This window comes from Sitophilus oryzae, unplaced genomic scaffold, assembly GCF_002938485.1.
Source record: "Sitophilus oryzae breed Bouriz unplaced genomic scaffold, Soryzae_2.0 scaffold_1902_pilon_pilon, whole genome shotgun sequence".
NCBI lineage: Eukaryota > Metazoa > Arthropoda > Insecta > Coleoptera > Curculionidae > Sitophilus > Sitophilus oryzae.
In genome coordinates this window covers 54,403-75,473 of record NW_022146616.1, presented here as the reverse complement: position 1 = coordinate 75,473, position 21,071 = coordinate 54,403, and the positions used below count along the sequence as shown (strand labels likewise).

The 21,071-nt window shown below is 31.3% G+C and overlaps 1 protein-coding gene across 1 annotated transcript in view; it reads left to right on the top strand.

Moving 5' to 3' along the window:
- Window positions 1–21,071, top strand: part of LOC115883448 (tolloid-like protein 1) — a 129,421-nt gene that overhangs the window by 73,769 nt on the left and 34,581 nt on the right. The window contains exon 5 of the mRNA XM_030901814.1: window positions 10,622–10,872. Within this exon, the coding sequence (XP_030757674.1) occupies window positions 10,622–10,872 (251 nt within the window). The remainder of the gene's footprint in view (window positions 1–10,621; window positions 10,873–21,071) is intronic.

Below are 21,071 nucleotides of genomic sequence, written 5' to 3'. Positions count from 1 at the left end.
TAATGTTTACACACCACATAAGAATTGTTAAATATCCTTTAATAATGTATACTAATTATTTTAAACTTTGAACAACTTGTAAATTACTGTCGTTACTGAAACATATAAATTATGCACTATGTTCCTACTCGCACACTTTTAAACGATTATTAGCTATTAATACTAAAATGGTGCTTTTATAGACCATAAAACTTTTATAGGACACTTATGCTTTACGTATTAAAATGACCATGTACACAGAGTAGCATTTGCAGTTGTTTTTTTTTAAGTTCAGTAGTCTAGACTACTTTCTATTAAATTAAATCAACATTTTTTAAAAAAACCTTTAAAATTTTCTAGTGTCATTAATTGGTCAAAATTCTAAATAAGTACTATTTGATTTCTCATCAAAAAATATGAAAAAAGTTTCTATAGACATGGGTTTTTAAAAAACATAGTTTTAAAGTTATAGGATGTAATTTTTTTTAAAAATAGGTCTTTTGTATTTATCTTATTATACCATTTATTTTTGAATTTGGTGTAGTAGGTAGTTCGAAATATCAGTGATATAAAATTTAATAAAATATAATAATAAATTGCATTAAATAAATAGTTTATTAATTATTTTCCATAACAACTGTTAAAATTGTCTTATATCTATCAAACATAGTGGATAAAATAGTACTTTAACCGCAAGGGTGACTTTAACAGCGATGATAGGTTAAAAACTTTATTTCTTCTCTCACGTTTTTTAATTGCTTCTATTTTTGAAAATGTTTGTATTCCTTTTCATAAGTTATTTGGGATTTAAATGGAAGTAGTTTGGATATGGCGTTTGTCGCCTCAGCCTGAATATCTGTTGGTAATTTACTTATTTAGTTTTGAGCCATTTTTGGCTTCAATTCAATCGACACGAAAGAGAATTAAAAAATATTGACTTAAAACTGACAACTAAAGAGACAGCTTTATTTATTTGTCAAATTATATAGAAACCAACGCCAACCCAGCACAATATTTTTTCTGCTCGTAATAAATTCCTTGAAATACCTAATTCTATGGAAAAAAGTATTGTTTTATACACGACGATAAAATTGCATTATCGTTTCCCGAAATTAATTTTTTCGGTCAACGATAAAATACTATTTTATCGTCTTGTATAAAAAATAACTATTATTTTTAATTTAATTTTCTTAATTGTTAATAATAAAATTGCGTTTTTCTCATCAAGGAGATAAAATTCGACAAAAGGTCAAGATATATCTTTTAATTGGTATTAAACGGCTTTTATCATTCCTAACAAGAAATATTCCAATAATTTGATCCTATATGCACGTCCCACAGTGGTTCAGATTGCCAAAAAGTGACGCATAGGATATTTTTAATTTTATTACAAATTCTAGACTTATTAGGTTTAATGGCGGATTTATTAACTATTAACATGACAAACATAGTCCAAAGAATAAACAAAATAAATTTCAGACTATGTTTGTTTAGTATAAAAATATTAAAAAAGGGGGATTTTCTATGAATTTTATTCAAAAATCATGGTTTTTAAAAATGCTTCGAACCTAAAAAAGAATACCCATTAGGTTGTCTGGTCTAAATTAAAGAAAAAAACATAAATTGCAATATGCCTTAAATGGAGTCTTCAAACTTATTTTCTTCATGACACGATTCACCACCACTTTCTTCTAGTTCCTCTTCACTATCTGACTGACAATAATATTCGGACTGCTTTTGCCGTCTCATTTTTATGTGTCTTCCTTAAATTAGAAACTGTAGCATATGCCAGAACTTCAGAGGTACACCTCTGATTCTTACAAGAATCTCTAATTCCTAGAAATAAATTGATTTTTAATCTTTGCCATTAATTAAAAGCAATAATGCAATATTTGCATCATTATGTAAATAAAAAAAACATGTTTTTTTCTGTAAGATATTATAAATTAATTCCTTGGCAATATATACCTTTGGTTTCTTTATTTTTTTGGGACTTGGACAATTCTGAAAATAAAAAATCTTCTTGAAGGGCCAGGGTCATCAAAAGATTGATTCTCTTCCATTTGAAGTAAATTTTTATTCAGCCAGAGACAATTGTTGGAAATATAACTGCTCCAAGTATAATTGGATAGTTCATAATTAAATTTTCAATTTGCTTTTTTTTCGATATTATGTTTGGAATATTATTATCACACAAAAGTGAAATAATTTCATCAATACTTCTGACCTATTATTAAAACCCATTTTCAAAAACCTCTCACATATTGATCTGCGGCTTAGTGTTCCTAAAAATAAAAGAAATAGAGTACGGGAGGAACATGTGAGTCTCTATAGATATACTTTTACCACTCCAGAGTTACCCAAAAAATATTAGTATAATAATTTAAGAAATTATCTATGGAACAAAAATCAAACTATTGGTCAATTTAAAATTCTAATTTATATATTATCTACCTCGGGGTCTCTTGGGGTAAGATACTTGTGGTAAATTAAACTTGGTATAATACCTTTTAAAAATTATAAAATACAAAAGCGGAGATCTGCGGAGTTCTAAAGATACGCCATTTCAAAGTTTAATTTTTTTCAAAAAAACGCTCTACTATATTTGTGGTAACTACTCGCTTCATAAAAAATATTTAAGTTAATAAAATTCTCTTAAAAAGTACTTACCTTGGTCTTCAAAATCCATTATAATTTAATTTATTTTCAAGTCTCTGAACTAAGAACCAAAATATATTAGCAACACTAAACCATTATCAGCAAATAACTGATATATTTAAACTACAAAATCTAACGAAAACAACATTCCTGTACGCTTTTTTATTACGATTAAAAAGTGGATCACGATTAATTTGAATAAATGGACCCATCATCTGTTGAAAATAATATCACTGTTGAAATTTTCGAAATTTTTTTCTTGCCTTCTATGCGTCGATTTTTTTGAATCTGAACCATTGTGCTTGTGTCCGCGGCCCTAGTGAATCTGTGGACACTTTTTTAGCATTAAAATGTAACACTTGGCTTCCAAAATCATAACGAACGTCTAGTGAATTGATTATTTAGCTGCTCAAAAAATAAATAGTTCCTTTTTTTTCTGAAGTTTGAATTTTTGACTTATGGCCAGATATAAGACAGAAATACTCCTCTGTGCTTCGTAGGGTTAAAAGTGTGTGTCATTTAAATGTGTGAGAACAGTAATATATTTTAATATTATAATTATCACTAATAAAGAAATGATTAAGTGAAATTAAATTTGAAGAAAATGTCCATTGGAAAATTAGAAGCATTCAGAGTGGGTGAAAGTAATTGGAGTTTTTATGTCACCAGAATCTGCCAATATTTTAAAGTAATTAAAGTGAAAGAAAATCTAAAAACTGCAATTTTAATAAATGTAGTGGGTGATGAAGCATTTGAGTTGATGGTTGACGTATGTAGTCCGGTATTACCAGAAGATATGTCTTTAAAAAAAAACAACGCTTTATTGTACAAAAAGCCAAAACAGCTTCATCAACAAAGCATTCACAAAACAAAAAAGCACAAAAACAAATATACAAATAATAAAAATAATGGCAGAGAACACAGGGAGTATTAAGAAAATTTTACAAAATGAAAACTGTAAATGGATAAAATCATGTTATATATCATAAAATCAAGAGTTTGGTTTGGTATATATATTTGATATAATATTAAATATTAAATAATCTATCTAATCCTAACCTAACCTAACCTAGACCTGTGTGTGAGATGTTCAAAATTATAAAATTCAAAATTGTTCATGATTAAACATCAACAAAAAAGTCGTTTATCGCATATAGGGCTCTCTCCAGTAAGTATGATTTCAGAGCTTTGCGAAATGCGGGAAAGAATGAAAGTGACTTGATATTCAAAGGCAAATGATTGTACATTTTCTTGGCATTGTACAGTATTGAGCCCTTAACTAGTTCTGAGCTCGGGGTTGGCAGATAAATATCGCAGATAAATATCTAAGTGGATAGTTGTGAGAAGGCCTTTCCGAAATAGCAGATATGTGCTGGCGAAGTAAGCAAACGGATTCAAAAATTAATAAGGAAGGAAGAGTCAGTGTTTTGAAATTTTTAAAGAAATTTTGGCAGTGAGTTCTACTGTTTAGTATCAGTAATAAGTATCAAACTGCTCTCTTTTGAAGTTTGAAAATACGATCAAATTTTGTCGCGCACCAAGTACACCAGAATGGAAGGGCATAACGAAGATGCGACTCAAAAAGGGCATAATAGACCATTTTAGAGGTTGATGAGTTAAGTTCCTTAGAAACTGATCTTAGCGCAAAACAGGCAGTGCTTAATTTCTTTGATAAAGCTTCGATGTGCAAGTCCGATTTTAACGAGTTGTCTACAACAAGTCCTAGGAATTTCACAGAGTCTACGACGTCAATAGTGGTGTTATTAAGTACAAAATGTTGTATAGTACTTTTATATGACAAAACTTTAGTTTTTGAAAGGTTGAGGCATAGGAGATTAGAATCGTACCAAGATTTAATGGTGCGTAAGTCACTGGAGATAGTATTATATACTGCCGTAACATCTTTCGGCTATTTAATTAAATTAATGGAAATTATTTACAACCCAGACCATCTGAAATAGCAGAAAGGTATAAATTCAGACAGAGAAAACAAGAAAGTGGTGAGACAATTGCTACATACATTGCTGCATTTTTTAAAATGACAAACAAATATAAATTAATAGAAATAAAATATTTATTTAATTAAATTCAGAATGCTGTTCCAATTTACAAGTGCAAATAAAGGCTGGCAATAAAGAAAAGGCATGAAAAGCGCCCAGGGAACTTCCAAAAAGATCGTCGGACGCATTGTGAGGTTTTCTATAGAAAACGCTCCGTTTGTTATCTCGGACAATAAAATAGAAATTGGAGAAAATAGTAATAACTATGATTAGTCTGAAAATTGCCTCGAAAAAATACGCTGTGAAAAGAAAAGTAATAAAGTGGAAATATTTGGAAAAACGATGCTAAAATGGATTGTATATTTTTCTTTACGCTGAAAAATATTATTTTTTGAGAAAATTAGGTACCCAACAGTAATTTAAAAGAAAATATATCCCTTGAAAAGTTAAGTGGTTTATTGATTTTAAAATGACAGTGTTCTTCATTTCCAAGCTAACTCTGATGTCTTTTTTTCTCGATTGTTTTGGTACTTTGTGTTATTTTATTTACATCCTATTGATTAATCAAAAGATTTTTTTCTTCGAGATTCCTGTTTTTATAAAACAACATAAATTAATAAATAAAATAATTTAAAATAACACACAGGCTAAACAATCGCCGGCGGTTAGTTTATAAAAAATACCGTCATTTGGCGGCATGATATTTCTATATCTGTAAATGCCAGTAGAAAATTGAATTAATTTGTCGTTGACGGCGGTATGCACTTAACCTAACAGACAAAAGCACATTTCAACGGCTATCCTGTATTTTAAACATCAAATACCGCCGAAATTATAACAACCTAATATCTTTGCATTTTTATTTTTTAACATGAACTGAGCTGTCGTTAATATTTGATAATATTTATAAGTATAAACAATGCTTACTACTATTTATAAATATTATCAAATATCAACGACAATACAATTACAAGTGTCAACAATATATTCTTGGAATAAAAAATTCAATTTTCATTCAATTTTAAAATCATAATGTTCAAAGCAATCAGATGCGCTTTATTATCAAATAGAGAAGAACTAAAACAAAAAAGAGTGAAACCAAAGCAATCAAAACACGCTTACAGCTAGACATTAACCTAATTTAAGATCTACCGACCGCCAATTCATTACTGTTTTGTATGCTGTATTCAATAAAATGTAATTTTATTTTGACAACAGTACTTAATCGCAGAACTTACGTTGGGAAAAAGAATAACAAATCAAATTTGATAAAATATCGGCGGTATGTTTGTTTTTATAAGTATACCGCCAAGCGGCGGTATTCAGCAACAACCGACGTACTTGAAAATGTTACCTCGTTGTTAAGCGGTATTCATTGTTAATAAATATGTATAATCGTCAATTGTCTATACCGCCGGCCGTTTGGGTGCAGATATAGAAAGGAGACAAACACAATAGGTTTCACAGGTCGCAGTGTTTCCGGCAGAGGACGGCCCCTCGTTATGGAAAAAACATACCGCCGGTCGCGGCGGTAATTTAGCCACTTTGTTTAAATCAACTTTAAATTACATGATGATTTGCAATAAAAGGTAGTTTAATTTTGACAACAGTACCTAATAGCGGAACTTAGGTGGGTAAAAAGAATAGCACATAAAAATTGATAAAATATCGGCGGTATATCTGTTCTTTAAGTATACCGCCAAGCGGCGGTATTCAGCAACAACCGACGTACTTGAAAATGTTACCTCGGTATTCGATGTTAATAAATATGTATAACCGTCAATTGTTTATACCGCCGGCCGCGACGGTAAATTAGCTAGTTTGTTTAAAACAAATTCAAATTGCATGAACATTTTCAATAAAATGTAATTTAATTTACGTTGGGAAAAAAACATAAAATTGGATAAAATACCGGCGGTATATCTGTTTTTAAGTATACCGCCGGCGGTATTCATCGACTACCGCCGTACTTGAAAAAGTTACCTCGTTGTTCGGCGGTATTCAATGTTAATAAATATGTATAACCGTCAATTGTCTATACCGCCCGCCGCGACGGTAAATAGCCAGTTTGTTTTAAGCAACTTTAAATTACATGAACATTTTTAATAAAATGTAGTTTAATTTTGACAACCCTACTTTTGACAACCTCATCGCGGAACTTACCTTGGAAAAAAACCGTAAAATTGCATAAAATACCGGCGGTATATCTGCTTTTTTTAAGTATACCGCTGGCGGTATTGATCGACTACCGCCGTACTTGAAAAAGTTACCTCGTTGTTCGGCGGTATTCAATGTTAATAAATATGTATAATTGTCAATTGTCTATACCGCTGATCGCGGCGGTATTTAGCCAGTTTGTTTAAAACAACTTTAAATTACATGAACATTTTAAGGTGTCCGTGTTTCAGTGACGGTCAGTGTAGTTTTTACCCTAAAGGAAACTTGTTTTATTTACAATTTTTAAAAAATTACCTTTATTAAATTACAAAAATCAATTTCTAAAGTCTAATATAGCGGTATGAAAAGCCTGCTCTCGAAAAATTAAACGCCCCAATAATGCAAAACTGTTTACTTAAATTACGAAAACAAAATTGCGGCTATTCGAGGATTCTGATGGAGAAAATTGAGAGAGTCATTGAAAGAAAAAAATTAATTAAGTCGCTTTATGAGTTTTACGATGACCCACTTTATGAAAACGAGTCAATTTTGGAGCATCCACTGCAGCTTGAAACTTTGCTAGGGTATAATAACATATTAAAATAAAATTGAATTTTATTTCGGTTAAGTTTGAATTCACCGGGATTATAACAATTAAATTTTAGTTCGTTATTAAATAGAGTTTTAACAATCTTTAAATAAAGTTAAAGATAACAAGTTTCAGGGCGCTAAAAATAGTTCTCTGTTTATTGTTTTAAGTAAAGAATATTTCCTTAATACAGGAATATTAAGCATAAATAGAAAAGATGGACTAACGATATACAGAGTGACCCATTAATGCGAGAAGGTCCAATATTGCCAATGTTTTTTTTTTGTATTCCAAATTATTATTGTATTTTTTGTAAAAAAAATTTCAAGGCTTGATAAAAATTAGTGGTTTTATCATAGCCATGGCATTCTACAGTATGTCCCCGGATTGTCTTGACAAGAGGATTTTTTTTATTATTGAGATTTTGAGAAAATTTTATTCTTCAAAAAATTTTTTGCTTTTTCTAAAATAGTTAATCTCGTTTATACTTTTTCAAATTTCTATACCGTTTTCGAGAAATTAAAAAAAACATGAAAATATAATTACGCGTTTTATTTAACGTTATTATTTATTAGCGTTAACAAAAGGCGTTTCTATGGATATAATTTCCATTTCATTCTTTGAGAGATTGTTATTGATAGAATTTTAATTAACGTAATTTTTCTGTTTTAAAATGTTTCTGTTTTAGTTCAATGCTACGGAAAGGGTGATAATAAATATCGGAAAATGTGATACTTTAACAACAGCAACAAATTTGACGTTTATAATAATTTATTCAAATAAGTCCAAAATAACCGAGTTATTTTACTTTGAAAATTTAAAAAAAAATGCTTTTTTGGTTAAATTTTGAGAAGCACTGGATTTTCTTTTCTGGATTTTCTTTCATGTTAATTTAATATACTACCTATGCTGCCATATTATCAAGAAACTATGTTTTTTAACTTAAAACTAAAAAAATTTCCAGAATTTTTTTTCAAAAATTTCAAATTTTCAAATTTTTTTTTTGCAAAAAATACCTCATAGGCGTGTTTCCGAGGTCGAAATATACTACCAGTTAAAATACTTGAACTTATTTCTGGAACACCTTGTATATTGAAATTTAATTTAATAATTCGTGTTTTTTAAATGTTAGCTTGTTTTCTAACATATGTTAAATTTAAAATCTGTAATTGAATTACCTAATTGTTAAGTAATATATTCAATTTAAATGGAATATATTAACTTACAATTATTAGTAAATTTAAAAAATAAACTCACCAGCAAAAAAAAAAACGGGCCACTAAAAACTAGTCCTAATTTCAAAGTTGGATTTTTCGCGAACCACTCATTAGATTTTGATAATTTTTTTAAATTGTAAATTAATTTCTTCTTAATGGATGCTTCGTCAGAAATTTTTATTCCGAATTTGTTTTGAGCATATACAGGGCACAACAATAAGACGATGTTTTTTGCCCGAACTTTGTAACACCCTGTAGGGTGCAGCAGCCGTAGTAGCTATTGTTGAATCAAATCACATTGCAGCCTCATCTTTTGTGAGCATTTTGTTTTTTTAATCACGACTTTATCTCTGTTTGTATTGGAGATACGCTGCTTTAAAACGAACGTTTCGAAAAAATGCTTCACAGGCAAAAAGTTTTATGTGTAAGTAATCAGGGCGACATAGGCGAAAATGGATTTATGAGTATTTGCAATATGACAACAACGGCTGTCTAATTAAAAAATGCCATTATCTGTGACGGATGTTGTAGCTTTAACTGAGGATGGCCGAAGTTAACGTTATGTGTCCGATACTATGGGTATACCTCGAACAACAGTCCAGGAGGCCTGGAATCGGTATTTCAATCGGTATATTCCTGGAAACGGGAAATTTCGAGACGAGTGGGTTCCGGAAGAAAACAGAAGACAAATGAAATTGACGACCGCTTTATTGTCCTAAATACTTTACGAAATCGTAGAATTACAGCATTTCAGAATCAACATCTGCTACAAGCTGTGCGTACAACTCAAGTCAGTGAGAGAACAATCCGTCAAAGACTAAAAGAAAACAGCTTGTCTGCAAGGAGGTCTGCCACAGGACCCCAGCTACTTCCAAGACATCGGCGAGCACGTCTTCAGTTTGCGCGTTTACATGTGAATTGAAATATTGAACAATGGACTAAAGCTTTTTTCGAGGCGTTTGTTTTAAAGTAGCGTATCTCCAATACAAACAGAGATGATGTCATGATAAAAAACAAAATGCTCACAAAAGATGAGGCTACAATGTGATTTGATTTAGCAATAGCTACTACAGCTACTGCACCCTACAGGGTGTTACAAAGTTCGGGCAAAAAATTTCGTCTTATTGTTAAAAAAATAAATTCGGAATAAAAATGTCTGACGTAGCATCCATTAAGAAAGAATTAATTTACAATTTAAAAAAAAATCATCAAAATCTAATGAGTGGTTCGCGAGAAATCCAACTTTGAAATTGGGACTAGTTTTTAATGGCCTGTTTTTTTTGCCGGTGAGTTTATATTAAAAATATATACAGGCATTAATTGAATTTTTTAGTATGCGAACAATCACGAGAGGCGCTTTATTTATTTTCATTTCTTAACATAACATGACAGATAAAGTTCTAAAGGGGGATGTTTTATGATAATCATCTATCAAAGAATGAAATCGAAATTATATTACTATAGAAACGCCTCTTTATTTTTAGGACTTCAGAAAAAATTCAAACGTATTTTCATGTTTTTTCTAATTTTCTCTAAAACGTATGGAAATTTGGAAAAGTATAAACGGAATTAACCATTTTAGAACAAGCAATTTTTTTATGAAGAATGCGTTTTTCTCAAAATGTCAATAATAAAAAAGTATTTCCTCATGTAAAGACAATCCGGGGTTATACTGTAGATTAGTTCATAATACATTAAAATTTAAAATACTGTTTTTAAGCAAAGATGTTAAAATGGGCATATGATATGTCATTATATTCAGACTGTCATTTTCTATCAAATATAGTAAAAAAACTCTTGAGGGTACCAATTAAAAATCAAAATTTGTAGTCATTTCCGCTGAAAGAGGAAGTGACCGAAACTAATTGAATACGTCAATCAATTCCGATTTACGTCATATACATACATACCAAATTTAGTTTTCTTGTCTGAAAAAATTAAGAAGTTATAGGGTTGCGCCATTTTTGAAAACACCCTATATATGCTAATTTACCACTAACGCCCTTCTCTTCCTGTTACAGATCGTAGATGGCAACGCGAAAACCGACGTGTCCAACCGCAAAGAGCCGGGCATGTTCTGCGGCGAGACCGAACAGCCCCAAACGTTCATGTCGGAAACGTCGTTCGTGAAGGTGCTGTTCCACGTGGAGAACTTCACCGACCAGACCTACTTCAGCTTCGACACCAGGGCCGAACAGCAGCTGGTCGTGTACCTGAGATACGGACAGCACCCGGAGCTGTACCCCAACAGGAGAGGAGAGATAGTACAAGGGTAAGTATTGTTGTTAAACTATTTGAACTAATTACCTCAGGCGGTGGTTACATTGATTCCAAATTTTTTCGGGCGAATTTGTAAGAAGTGCTTATCAAATACATACTTCGACTTGTTGTTATATTGTTCAAATTGGGTATTTTAGTGTGGAATGTTTTACAAATAAGAAGTAACATTTCAAGAACTTGGGAGTGACTTTGGTTCATAATTTGTTAATTTATGATACACACTTTCCTTACTACTACTACTGCCATTGCTGACGAGTATTTGACATGCATCAGAATATGGTTACGCAGAGCGTTTTCTTTCATAAGCTTTTTCGTGACTAAAAAGCCCGATACGTGAAGTTATCTCTCTTCCGCACTCCGGACATTCAAAAATCTTATTACTTTGTTGCCTCTTTACTTTTTGTTTGTCGTTGTTAACTGAGTTTACAATTGTTTTCCATTGCGTTCTATTGTGCGCTGCTTCCTCCCTCTCATTCTACATGCTTATTCTCTTTTATTTTTCATTGGAATTCCTGCTTTTTTTTCTCTCAGGTAATATATTTTTCAAAAAATATCAGTTAAAAAATAAGTAAGCATTTTAATCACCAAATCAATAATAGCAATCAAAATTATTTAACGAGAATTGTAAACGTATATTACAATTAAAGCCGATTAATAAGGTGATTGAAAATGTGATGGGCCATTAAATTTTACAAATTAAGTCATTCAAAGCATTTAAAATAAAAATCAGAGGATCATTAAAATTTAAACCAAAACTATCAGTTTTTTTCATGATAATTTAGGTAAAAAGGTAAAAATAAAAACAAAAGAAGATTTATATCAAGATTTTGTTGTTGAGCTTTCTTTCGTAATTTGTTAATTTATGATATACACTTTCTATATAAGTAAATTTAGAGTTATATCAGCTTTACAATAGGCGTAGAAATCACTTTTTAAATGAAACTCTACTACATCTATTGGCAAAATTCTTGACAGTGAGAGCAAAAAATCTTTATCAGAATGTTTGGGAGAAGAGTTAATTACCGCGACCATACAGATCTATTGTTTGTCTCTCTTTATTGAGTTATAACTAGTTATAGCTCCTCATAACACTACTTTGAAAAAGCCAGTATCTGAAACGATTTCACAGAGGCCAGTTCACTATCTCTGACATCAGCCTCACCAAAGTTTAGGGTTTGAATGGTTGTCTCGGCGCGCTCAGTGATGAGATATTTTGGTGTTTCCCCATTTTCCCCGCAGAATCTGCATTAGCCGTTGTTTATTAGCTTCAATCTAATGAAGTGTTCGTTGAAAAGACAGTGTTCTGTTAAAAACCTTGTAACAACCCGAAGATTGTTCTTACTTAAGGTTCTTACTTCTCGGTCCTAAGTTTTGACTTTATTATATTGCTACGTTTTTCGTCGGTTCCGTGTAGATAGAAAGTCTAATTTATTTAAACACAATTTATTTTACACTAAGTAACAAAACAATAGCGATAAAACTATTTAAAGAACTATTTACAACTTATTTACTAATTATCTAACTATTTATCTAAAAGGAATTTATTTTGAATTTAGCGCGGCAATTGTACGCGTCGACCGATCTGTTTGTTTCTGTCTTCCTCAGGCCCAGGCGTCGGTTTATATATTGTCGTGACCTAGCTGGGGGTTGTTTGCTAGAATCCCTATACCAGGTTTTCTCTTTTAATCAGAACAACTATTAAAAAAAACATTTATTTGACATGAGATATACAATAGTTTTAAACAACAATTCTTGGAAATGCCAATGACTAGACAAAGTATAGAATATGCTGAGAGGAGTACTTACAACAGCATCTTCTTAGCTAACGGGCTGACTTCTGTCTTTTCAGTTAACTCGACTAACTACCGACTACTGATGACTAACTGCTGTTAACTCTGCAACTAACTAACTGACTCCTAATGCGACTAACTGCCGTTAGCCTAACCTAACCTAACCGCTCTCTTCAGCATACTCTTTTTTATTTCCTATCCGTCTTGAGCATCGCTGGTTACGTCGTTTAATATTTTTCCATCTAATTACATTCACCCGGCTATGACCATGAGGACATTGAACTTCGGTAACCTGTGTTTGATTATCGACCTGAAATTGTTGTATTTTAATTGTTTGATTTTCAATGTTATTTAAAAACATATCTGGGTCGATTTCATGCAGGTAACCGATCTCTTGCAGATTATTCCACTCGTTCTCGAATGGGGGCGGGGCATATTAGTCCGGTTAGGCTAAGTCCACACGGGTCCGCAACAATATAAATTATATAATAATTTTCCAAATAAAAACAATTATTTTGGAAATTATTTATACTGACTGTGTCCCATTATCTAGTTTTATTAGTTTATACTGACTGTCCCATTATCTATATCTTAGTTTAAATAGAAGTTATAAACAAAAAATGAATTATTAAATTTAATACCTGTAAATTTACCGACCTGTAACCACTAGTTTTAGATCCAAGGCGATACGTTTCTCATAGACTCTTTTATATCGAATTTAATGTTTGGGTCATTTAAACTCTAATATAATAGCTTCCCTTTTTTTGGTATAAATCCAATAATGTAATGAAATATATCTTTACATTCAACTCAATCACTCCAACAACTGCTAATTCAATAAATCGAAATTAGAGTATACGCCTCGTCGAACGTTCGAGTTGCTCTAATATTCGATCTCGCGATAATTGAGACGTTGAAAAGCTCCGAAGTGTATTAGTTTTAGATCTCTGTAGATTGCAGAGCCAATATTAATTCTCAGATTAAAATCGGAGCGTGTCGGCAAAAACGAAGATATCAGATATTAATGTCGGTGCTGTACGTGTGCAGTTTGCTAACGTATTAATTTCGGGGATTGTTTTTCGGGTTAAGGTGATCTGATTTTGATTTGTGTAATGGTCAGATTAAGAGATATCGAGGGGAAGCAGCAAAAACATTGTAAATTGTAGATTGCATTTGGTTTACGAGTTAATTTCCTTTTTTTTTTCTTTGGGTAGAAAAATTAAGGAAGAAATATAATTATAACCATGTATATACAGTGCTTTCATTTTAACTGTGAACATAGATATTAGTCATTACAATTTGCAAATAATTCCCTTATTAGTGCCATAGCCAACTTTTTATCATGCATTGATTAAATACTGGGTTGGCAAAGTTAGTAAAGGGCTGGCAAAGGTTCGTCTTGGGTCGAGATTTCCGTATGTAAGAAGAGTACAATGCGTTTATAATGTACTGAACAAAGAGAGGACAGTAAACACGTTGTCAAACGTATGAAATAAACCGAGAAACTGTGGACATCGCTAAGAGACGTGGAAGGGGATATAGCGGATTTGTCGCAGTTGACCGGTCGACCCAATCAATACCTCTGTCAGTACTTAAAGTTCTAGGGAAAGGTGTACGTCATGCGTTCAGCTTCACGATTTAATTACGTCTCGTGATACTTAATTTGTTTATTTATTAAGGAGTCGTTGTAATTTTCCCTATAGCTTGAATTTTTTTAAGTGCAAGCTAGAAACACTTGCATTTTTGGTAAAACTGAGTGGAATTGAGTGGGTGTTCGATAGTGGTCGCGCTATTAGAACTCTGAATTCAAAAATCGATATCTCGAAATCTATTAGAAATAATAGATTGTAGTTTTTTCAAGAACTTTGTTAATATTTTTGCTGTATTTTCTTTGTAGACAGTACGTGAAAATCTTTATCAATAAAAAAGTTACACGATTGCTGAGAATTGCTATGCTCTAAAAGTAAATGGATGGATTGTTTACAATTTTTAAATGGAAAAAACAACCTTATCGAATTTTTCTTATGTAACCATATTGTAAAATATCCGATCTTGAAAATAAAAAAAGTTTCAATATCTAAAGTGGTTCTTGAGTTATGGCCTGTTATGTGTAAAAAAGTTAAGTTTTTAAATTATCGCGATTACTGACGTTTTTTCGTTATAAAAAAAATTACACCTTAACGATATCCTTATAATTCCATTTCAGATGCTCAGAAACATGTCTAATGATTTTATCTAGTTATCTCTTGAAAAAAAAGTCTTTTAAAAATAAGCGGTTTGCGATCGTGATTTTACTTTACTTGATAGGGAAAGGCGTATCGGCAACAGCATACCGTCGCGCGTCGCGTCGGTCGGTCGCATTTCTCTCACTTCGACTTAATAAGATCCCTATGCGATTTACTTCCACACATGTAAATTCCGACCCAAAAGTAACAGTTGCCAGCACGGTATACAGGGTCGCTGTTATGTATGGAAAGGGTCAATTATTAGGTAAAATATAGGAGGTACTGCAAAAAGTTAAATACAAAAGTTATAGGATTTTTAATTATCTATTAGCGAGTAATAAATTTAAGTATACAGGGTCGGTCATAAAGTCGTGGGACATCAAAGTTTAATTTTTTTAAACAGAACCCCCTGTATATTATTGCATATTTCAATTCTTCATTCAATTCTAAGCAAAAATCGAAATACACACAATGCACTTCAAACCAACCGTTTCCGTGTTATTGACTTTTGAACATATCACTTAAACGATTTAATTTAATTAATTTCGATATGTTCAGTTTCATTTAACGATGCCATTCTGCCGAAACTGTAATACTTAATAATATTTGACATTAATTCTCAAATTAGCATTTATAGATGTATAAAATGAGATTAATCAAGTCTGGAAATTAAAAATTTTCGTTTAACATTTCAATTGTTCAAGTTATGTATGTACATTGTGTATTACAATTATTGCTTAAAATTGAAGGAAGAATTGAAATATGCAATAATATACAGGGGGTTTCATTAAAAAAAAATAAAGTTTGATGTGCCAGAACTTTATGATCGACCCTGTACACTTAAATTTACTACTTTCTAATAGGCATTTAAACACCAATTACAACAGTATCACAGTTTCGGTAGAATGACATAATTAAATGAAACTGAACATACCGAAATTAATTAAATCAAATTTTTTAAGTGATATGTTCAAAAGTCAATAACTCGGAAACGGTTGTTTTGATGTACATTGCATTATTTCGATTTTTGTTTAGAACTGAAGGAAGAATTGAAATATGCAATAATATACAGGGGGTTCTATTTAGAAAAATGAAACTTTGGGGTGCCACGACGTTATGACCGACCCCAAGTAGCATCTATCTGACTTCGAACTAAATCTGACCTGAAGCGACGTCAGACTTTGTGCAAATTTAGGTCGGGTGCTTGTGATACGACTGGTGACGTCGCTTTCCTATTAAAAGTGACGTCGTTGGATCCGAGTCGGTAAATCCAACGATCTGTCGACGTACGAAATAACAACGTACCATTTTTATGAATTCCCTAACGTCGTTCCAACGTTGGCTTGCACGACGTACCTATACGTGAACTAGCCCGACGTCTACCCGTTGTCCGAATAGGATACGTCTCACTGATAACCCCTAAAGTAACGTCCAATTATATTTTGTTGTATTTTATGTTCATATTTTTAACCTAATTTACGTATCTCTCTTTACGTCCGTAAATACAACCCATTAAGTAGCATTTGCGGCCTAATAAACACCATGAACATAACCTAATAAAAAGTTTTTGTAAACAAACTTATGCCTAAGAAAACACTAAAAAGGCATTTAGACATTCATCTACATTTTACAGAAAGAGGTCGAGGCTTTTGCAAAATAATAATAGTAGTAGTGATGTCTTCCCTCCGCCCACGAATGCTTTTTATTCGGAAGAGATGCTGCATTACACTGGTGCATCTTAATTTCATTTTTTAACTTAGGAAACCAGCAGACCCCATCCTCCTCCCACATGTGAGGTACTGGTTCCAATTCTTTTAAATTTTGTATATACTATCTTAAAAAAGTTGCTGCCCATTGTTTTAACGAGAAAACAAAAACTAAAATATAGTTGCACAAATCCACAAATCACTGATACGCAAAGTGAGGTTACGTGGCGTACGTTGGAATTATATACGTCATAATACGATTGCCGGTCGTCCGGTTTGATGACTTCGGTCGTGTGAGACGACTAATGTTGGAGACCCGGTCGGAATTGGTATATTGGTAGTTCATATTAAGTCGGACACAGAAATCCGCCATTTTTAACAGGTATCCGATTGTCAGCCATTTTAAAATCGTTTTTAGTTTTTAAAATTTATATTCATACTCCGATTCCTAGTAGAATAATATTGATAAGGTTGAGTTTGGGGGGAACCACAGTACAGTTTTATGATTAAACCAGCTAGAAAATAAAAAAAATATTTTCCGAGTTACTTTTTTATAGATATTTTTATTTCATAAATCTACCTACTTTTGAAGGCGCTTGTTGTTTTCCGGAGTATTTTAATCAGATATATCAAAAAAGTGACTTCCGTTGACAAAACTGATGTCTGGATTAATGATTCAGAATTATTATAATATGAAATTAGATCGGCACTTATAGTTCTATTCGTGGAATGATTATGAATCCATTTGTAATTAGGTAGTTTGGTTAGGTTTTTATGTATTCTTGGTAGCGAATATGAAACCAAACGTAACGTAAGTGCTTAGCGACGAATTTTAAGTGACTAAAATCTAACGTAATATGACGTTGGTAATGGGTAGAATTACATTCCCTATTAGGTCAGATACCGACGTCGAGACGACCCGAATCTGTATTCCCCATTTAGGTGCCAATAAGGGTCGTCAGGCGGTCGAACCGACGTTGGTACCCGACGTCGGGTTTATTGAACGCGACGTATACCCGACGTTAGATAAAGTCCAAATGCTACTTGGGACCCTGTATACTTAAATTTATTACTCGCTAATAGATATTTATAAATCCTATAACTTTTGTATTTAACTTTTTGCGGTACCTCATATATTTTACTTAATAATCGTTAATTACTTTTTTGGTTGAGCTTAAGTTGACTTTCTTTCATAATTTATTAATTTGTGATTTACACTTTCTATATTATTACGAGTATATTCCTAGTTATGTAAACACCGACCAAAGTACAAAAATGACATTAGTTGTAGAGGACAATATTTAAAAGCAATAAATTTTTGTAGACGGATTTATGAAAGAGCAAGAATAGGAATATTGTTTATAAGAATAAAATTTTAACAATTATCTACAGTTGATACGAAGTTGTTGCGGAAAAGCCACAATTTAAGAAATTGATATCGTTTTTAGCAATTTGTTCGGATCCAGAACTAATACACTTCAGAGCTTGCCAGCATCTCAATAACTGCAATATCGAAATATTAGAACTTCAAATGCTCAACGAAGCACAACTTGGATATCGATTAAGTGATATTGAAGTGGGATTTATTAAATTTTTATAAAACATTCTATCAAATTTTCTGTACGATTTTTTTATATTTCTACATTTATTTTTATTGAATATACCGGGTGTCCTAATATTCCGTGGATATGGATCTACTACATATTTTACGACATACAGCTGAGGCACAAAAAGTTATTTTTACTCCGAATAGAACATGTTATTTTTTTTCAAACGCCAAAAATAATATTTTAAACAATTTCAAACGTTCCAAAGAATATAAAAAGATTTAAAAGTGATACCTTGTATGTAATTATATATCGAGAAACTATGGTTACGTTCGTTGAATTTGACACTTTATATCAGTTTAATAATATATTTTCGTACTTTTATGCTTAGGCGTAAAGGTGCTTTACTTTATGCCTAGGCTTTAAAATGACTTTTTATATTGTCAATCGCGTCGCAAAAATAAATACTTTTGTGACGTTCAGGCTCTGTGTTTTCAGTTATAGATAAATAGCTTTTATCTAACAAATAACTATCTAAAAGATAAACAATCTAGAGCCTGCTATCTATAGGATATAACATTTGGGTATTTTCATACAAAATAATCCAAAAGATAACAATTTGGAGGACGAGCCGCCTACGGCCGTTAGACACTCCGTAGAGAAAGTGTTGCAAATATAAGATATCTGAAATTGAGATGGTTATATATGAAAAGTCTATGCAACAGACAGAGACAAAAACTGGGAATTTCAAATCGTTAGATTAAAAAGTGAGGTTATTATTCAGTTGTCAAAAGATCGTCAAAATGAAAATAAAAACAATAAAATTCAACTAAAATATATTTTGTGTTCAACTCTGACCAGTTCTATTATGGTATACGTTAATTAATTTTATCTTTATGGAAAAAGGAAATCAGTTTCAACAGCAGTTGTGAAATAGATCTGTTGATGGAATGCGATTTATAAGAAATTAAAACAAGAAAAAAAGTATGTGTAAGTACTTAATTTATAATTTAATTATATGATATTACTGTTATATTTATTATATTAACATTTTAGTACAATAAATTGATAATAGAAAATATGGAAAAACTGTGAAGTGCAAGCAGATCGAGATTTATAGATAAATCCTAAACCACAATCTGGTAAAAAAAATAGCATAAGGCTGTTAGTAATAACAAATATGTATTGTTGTAGGGCTTCCTCATAATAAAGAAATAGGTAGGATAGCATCGATGATAGTAATTAAGGTGAGTTTTTTATTTTATGAAATAGATAAATGTACTTATATTATTTTTCTTTAGAAAAGCAAGATTGAGAATAAGTATATAACCCCAAAGACCAGTACTGGGGTTTTATCTCCTCATTTATTGGTGTACTAGTTGAAGCCTGCGCATCCGCCAACGACAGCGACATCAGGAAAAAAATACTTATTATTTTTTTTAATTAAATGAAAACAAAAATCCGGCGACGACAGTTTTTTAGAAGAGCCAATTAGCTATCTTTTTAGTAAAAAAGCAACTTTCTAGAGCAAGTCGTTACTTCAGTAGAAACGACACAGATAAACATTAGCATTTTATATATGCAGATGATTTTAGATACTTTTGTCTTGATTAATAATAAATTAAGAGCACCTATAATAATTGTTACATTAACACATATGTACAAATTTTTTAATAAAAAAAAATAAATATAAAACAATTTTGTCATATTACTTTTATTTTTAAGAACTCAAAGTGATGGAACTTCAAAAAAACCAGGAAAAAATAAAGGAAAAATATTGTGTAAACAAAGTTCATATTAATAAACCTTTTAACAGTAAAAAAGAACTAACTGGTATTCAAAGGAGGTGTTTTAAAAAGGTTTAACTAGAGAGTTACTTAAAAAACAGCATGAAGAAGAGATGTATAATATATAAAGGTACATAGTGCAAGAAATTAAATTAAAATTGTAACACAAAAGAAATAAAAGCAAATGTGAATTTAATAACAGGTTTTCTAAGGTTCCTATTGTAATATTAATGAATTAAGATATGAGAATTAAAAATGAAATAAATAGTTTGATTTAAAAAGTTTTATTTATTTTTTACCTACTTTAGAGCTTTATTAAGTACGTAATGGTTTTTAATTGAAGGGATTTAAGTAAAATAATTTATTTTGTATAAATTGCCGCTGAGTTATATTTTTACTCGGTAATTCTACATATTTCATCACTATTATCCTGACTTAATGCATTCTCTTCGTTCTGATGCTCTAACAGATGCTCCTTTTATTTTGTAACACTCCTTATAAAGTCCGGCACCAGCAACAATAGTTTTTTGCACCATTTCAATGTGTTTATTAGTGTTTATACTTTATACCTCATACGTTCTAAAATGGTTATAGTCTACATAGAATAGGTAAGTCTTTTCCAAATAATCTAAAATCGAATTTATTGAAATAAACGAAATCTACAATAGTAACAATGTCTTAGGTTATGTTAAGCAATTTTATTAAATTAAATCAAAATCTCCTCATGTGTCAAATTTTTATTCGACAAATAAAGCGATATTTGGCAGTTCAGGTCCCAAATAGGATATCTGCCGGATAAGGTTATTTTATCTAATAGATATTGGTATCTGTAGGTGAAGATACTCTTTTTTCTGCTATCCATCAAATAAAATATATCTGGCGGATTATAACGCGCTATCTATACCTGAAAACACCGGGGTTAAAAAAATATATTTATTTTTTTAATTTTTTAACGTTTGATGCCTTCTAACGGAGAAAAACGGAAGCTCTTTTGTATAGAGGTAATTTTTATCCATTGAGCTTATTTTTATTCCAAAAATACATAGCAGTTCTATATCCACGGAATATTGGGGCACCCTGTATATTAATATAACAACGAAAATTTTAAATCTCTTGATAATATTTATCTGACTAAA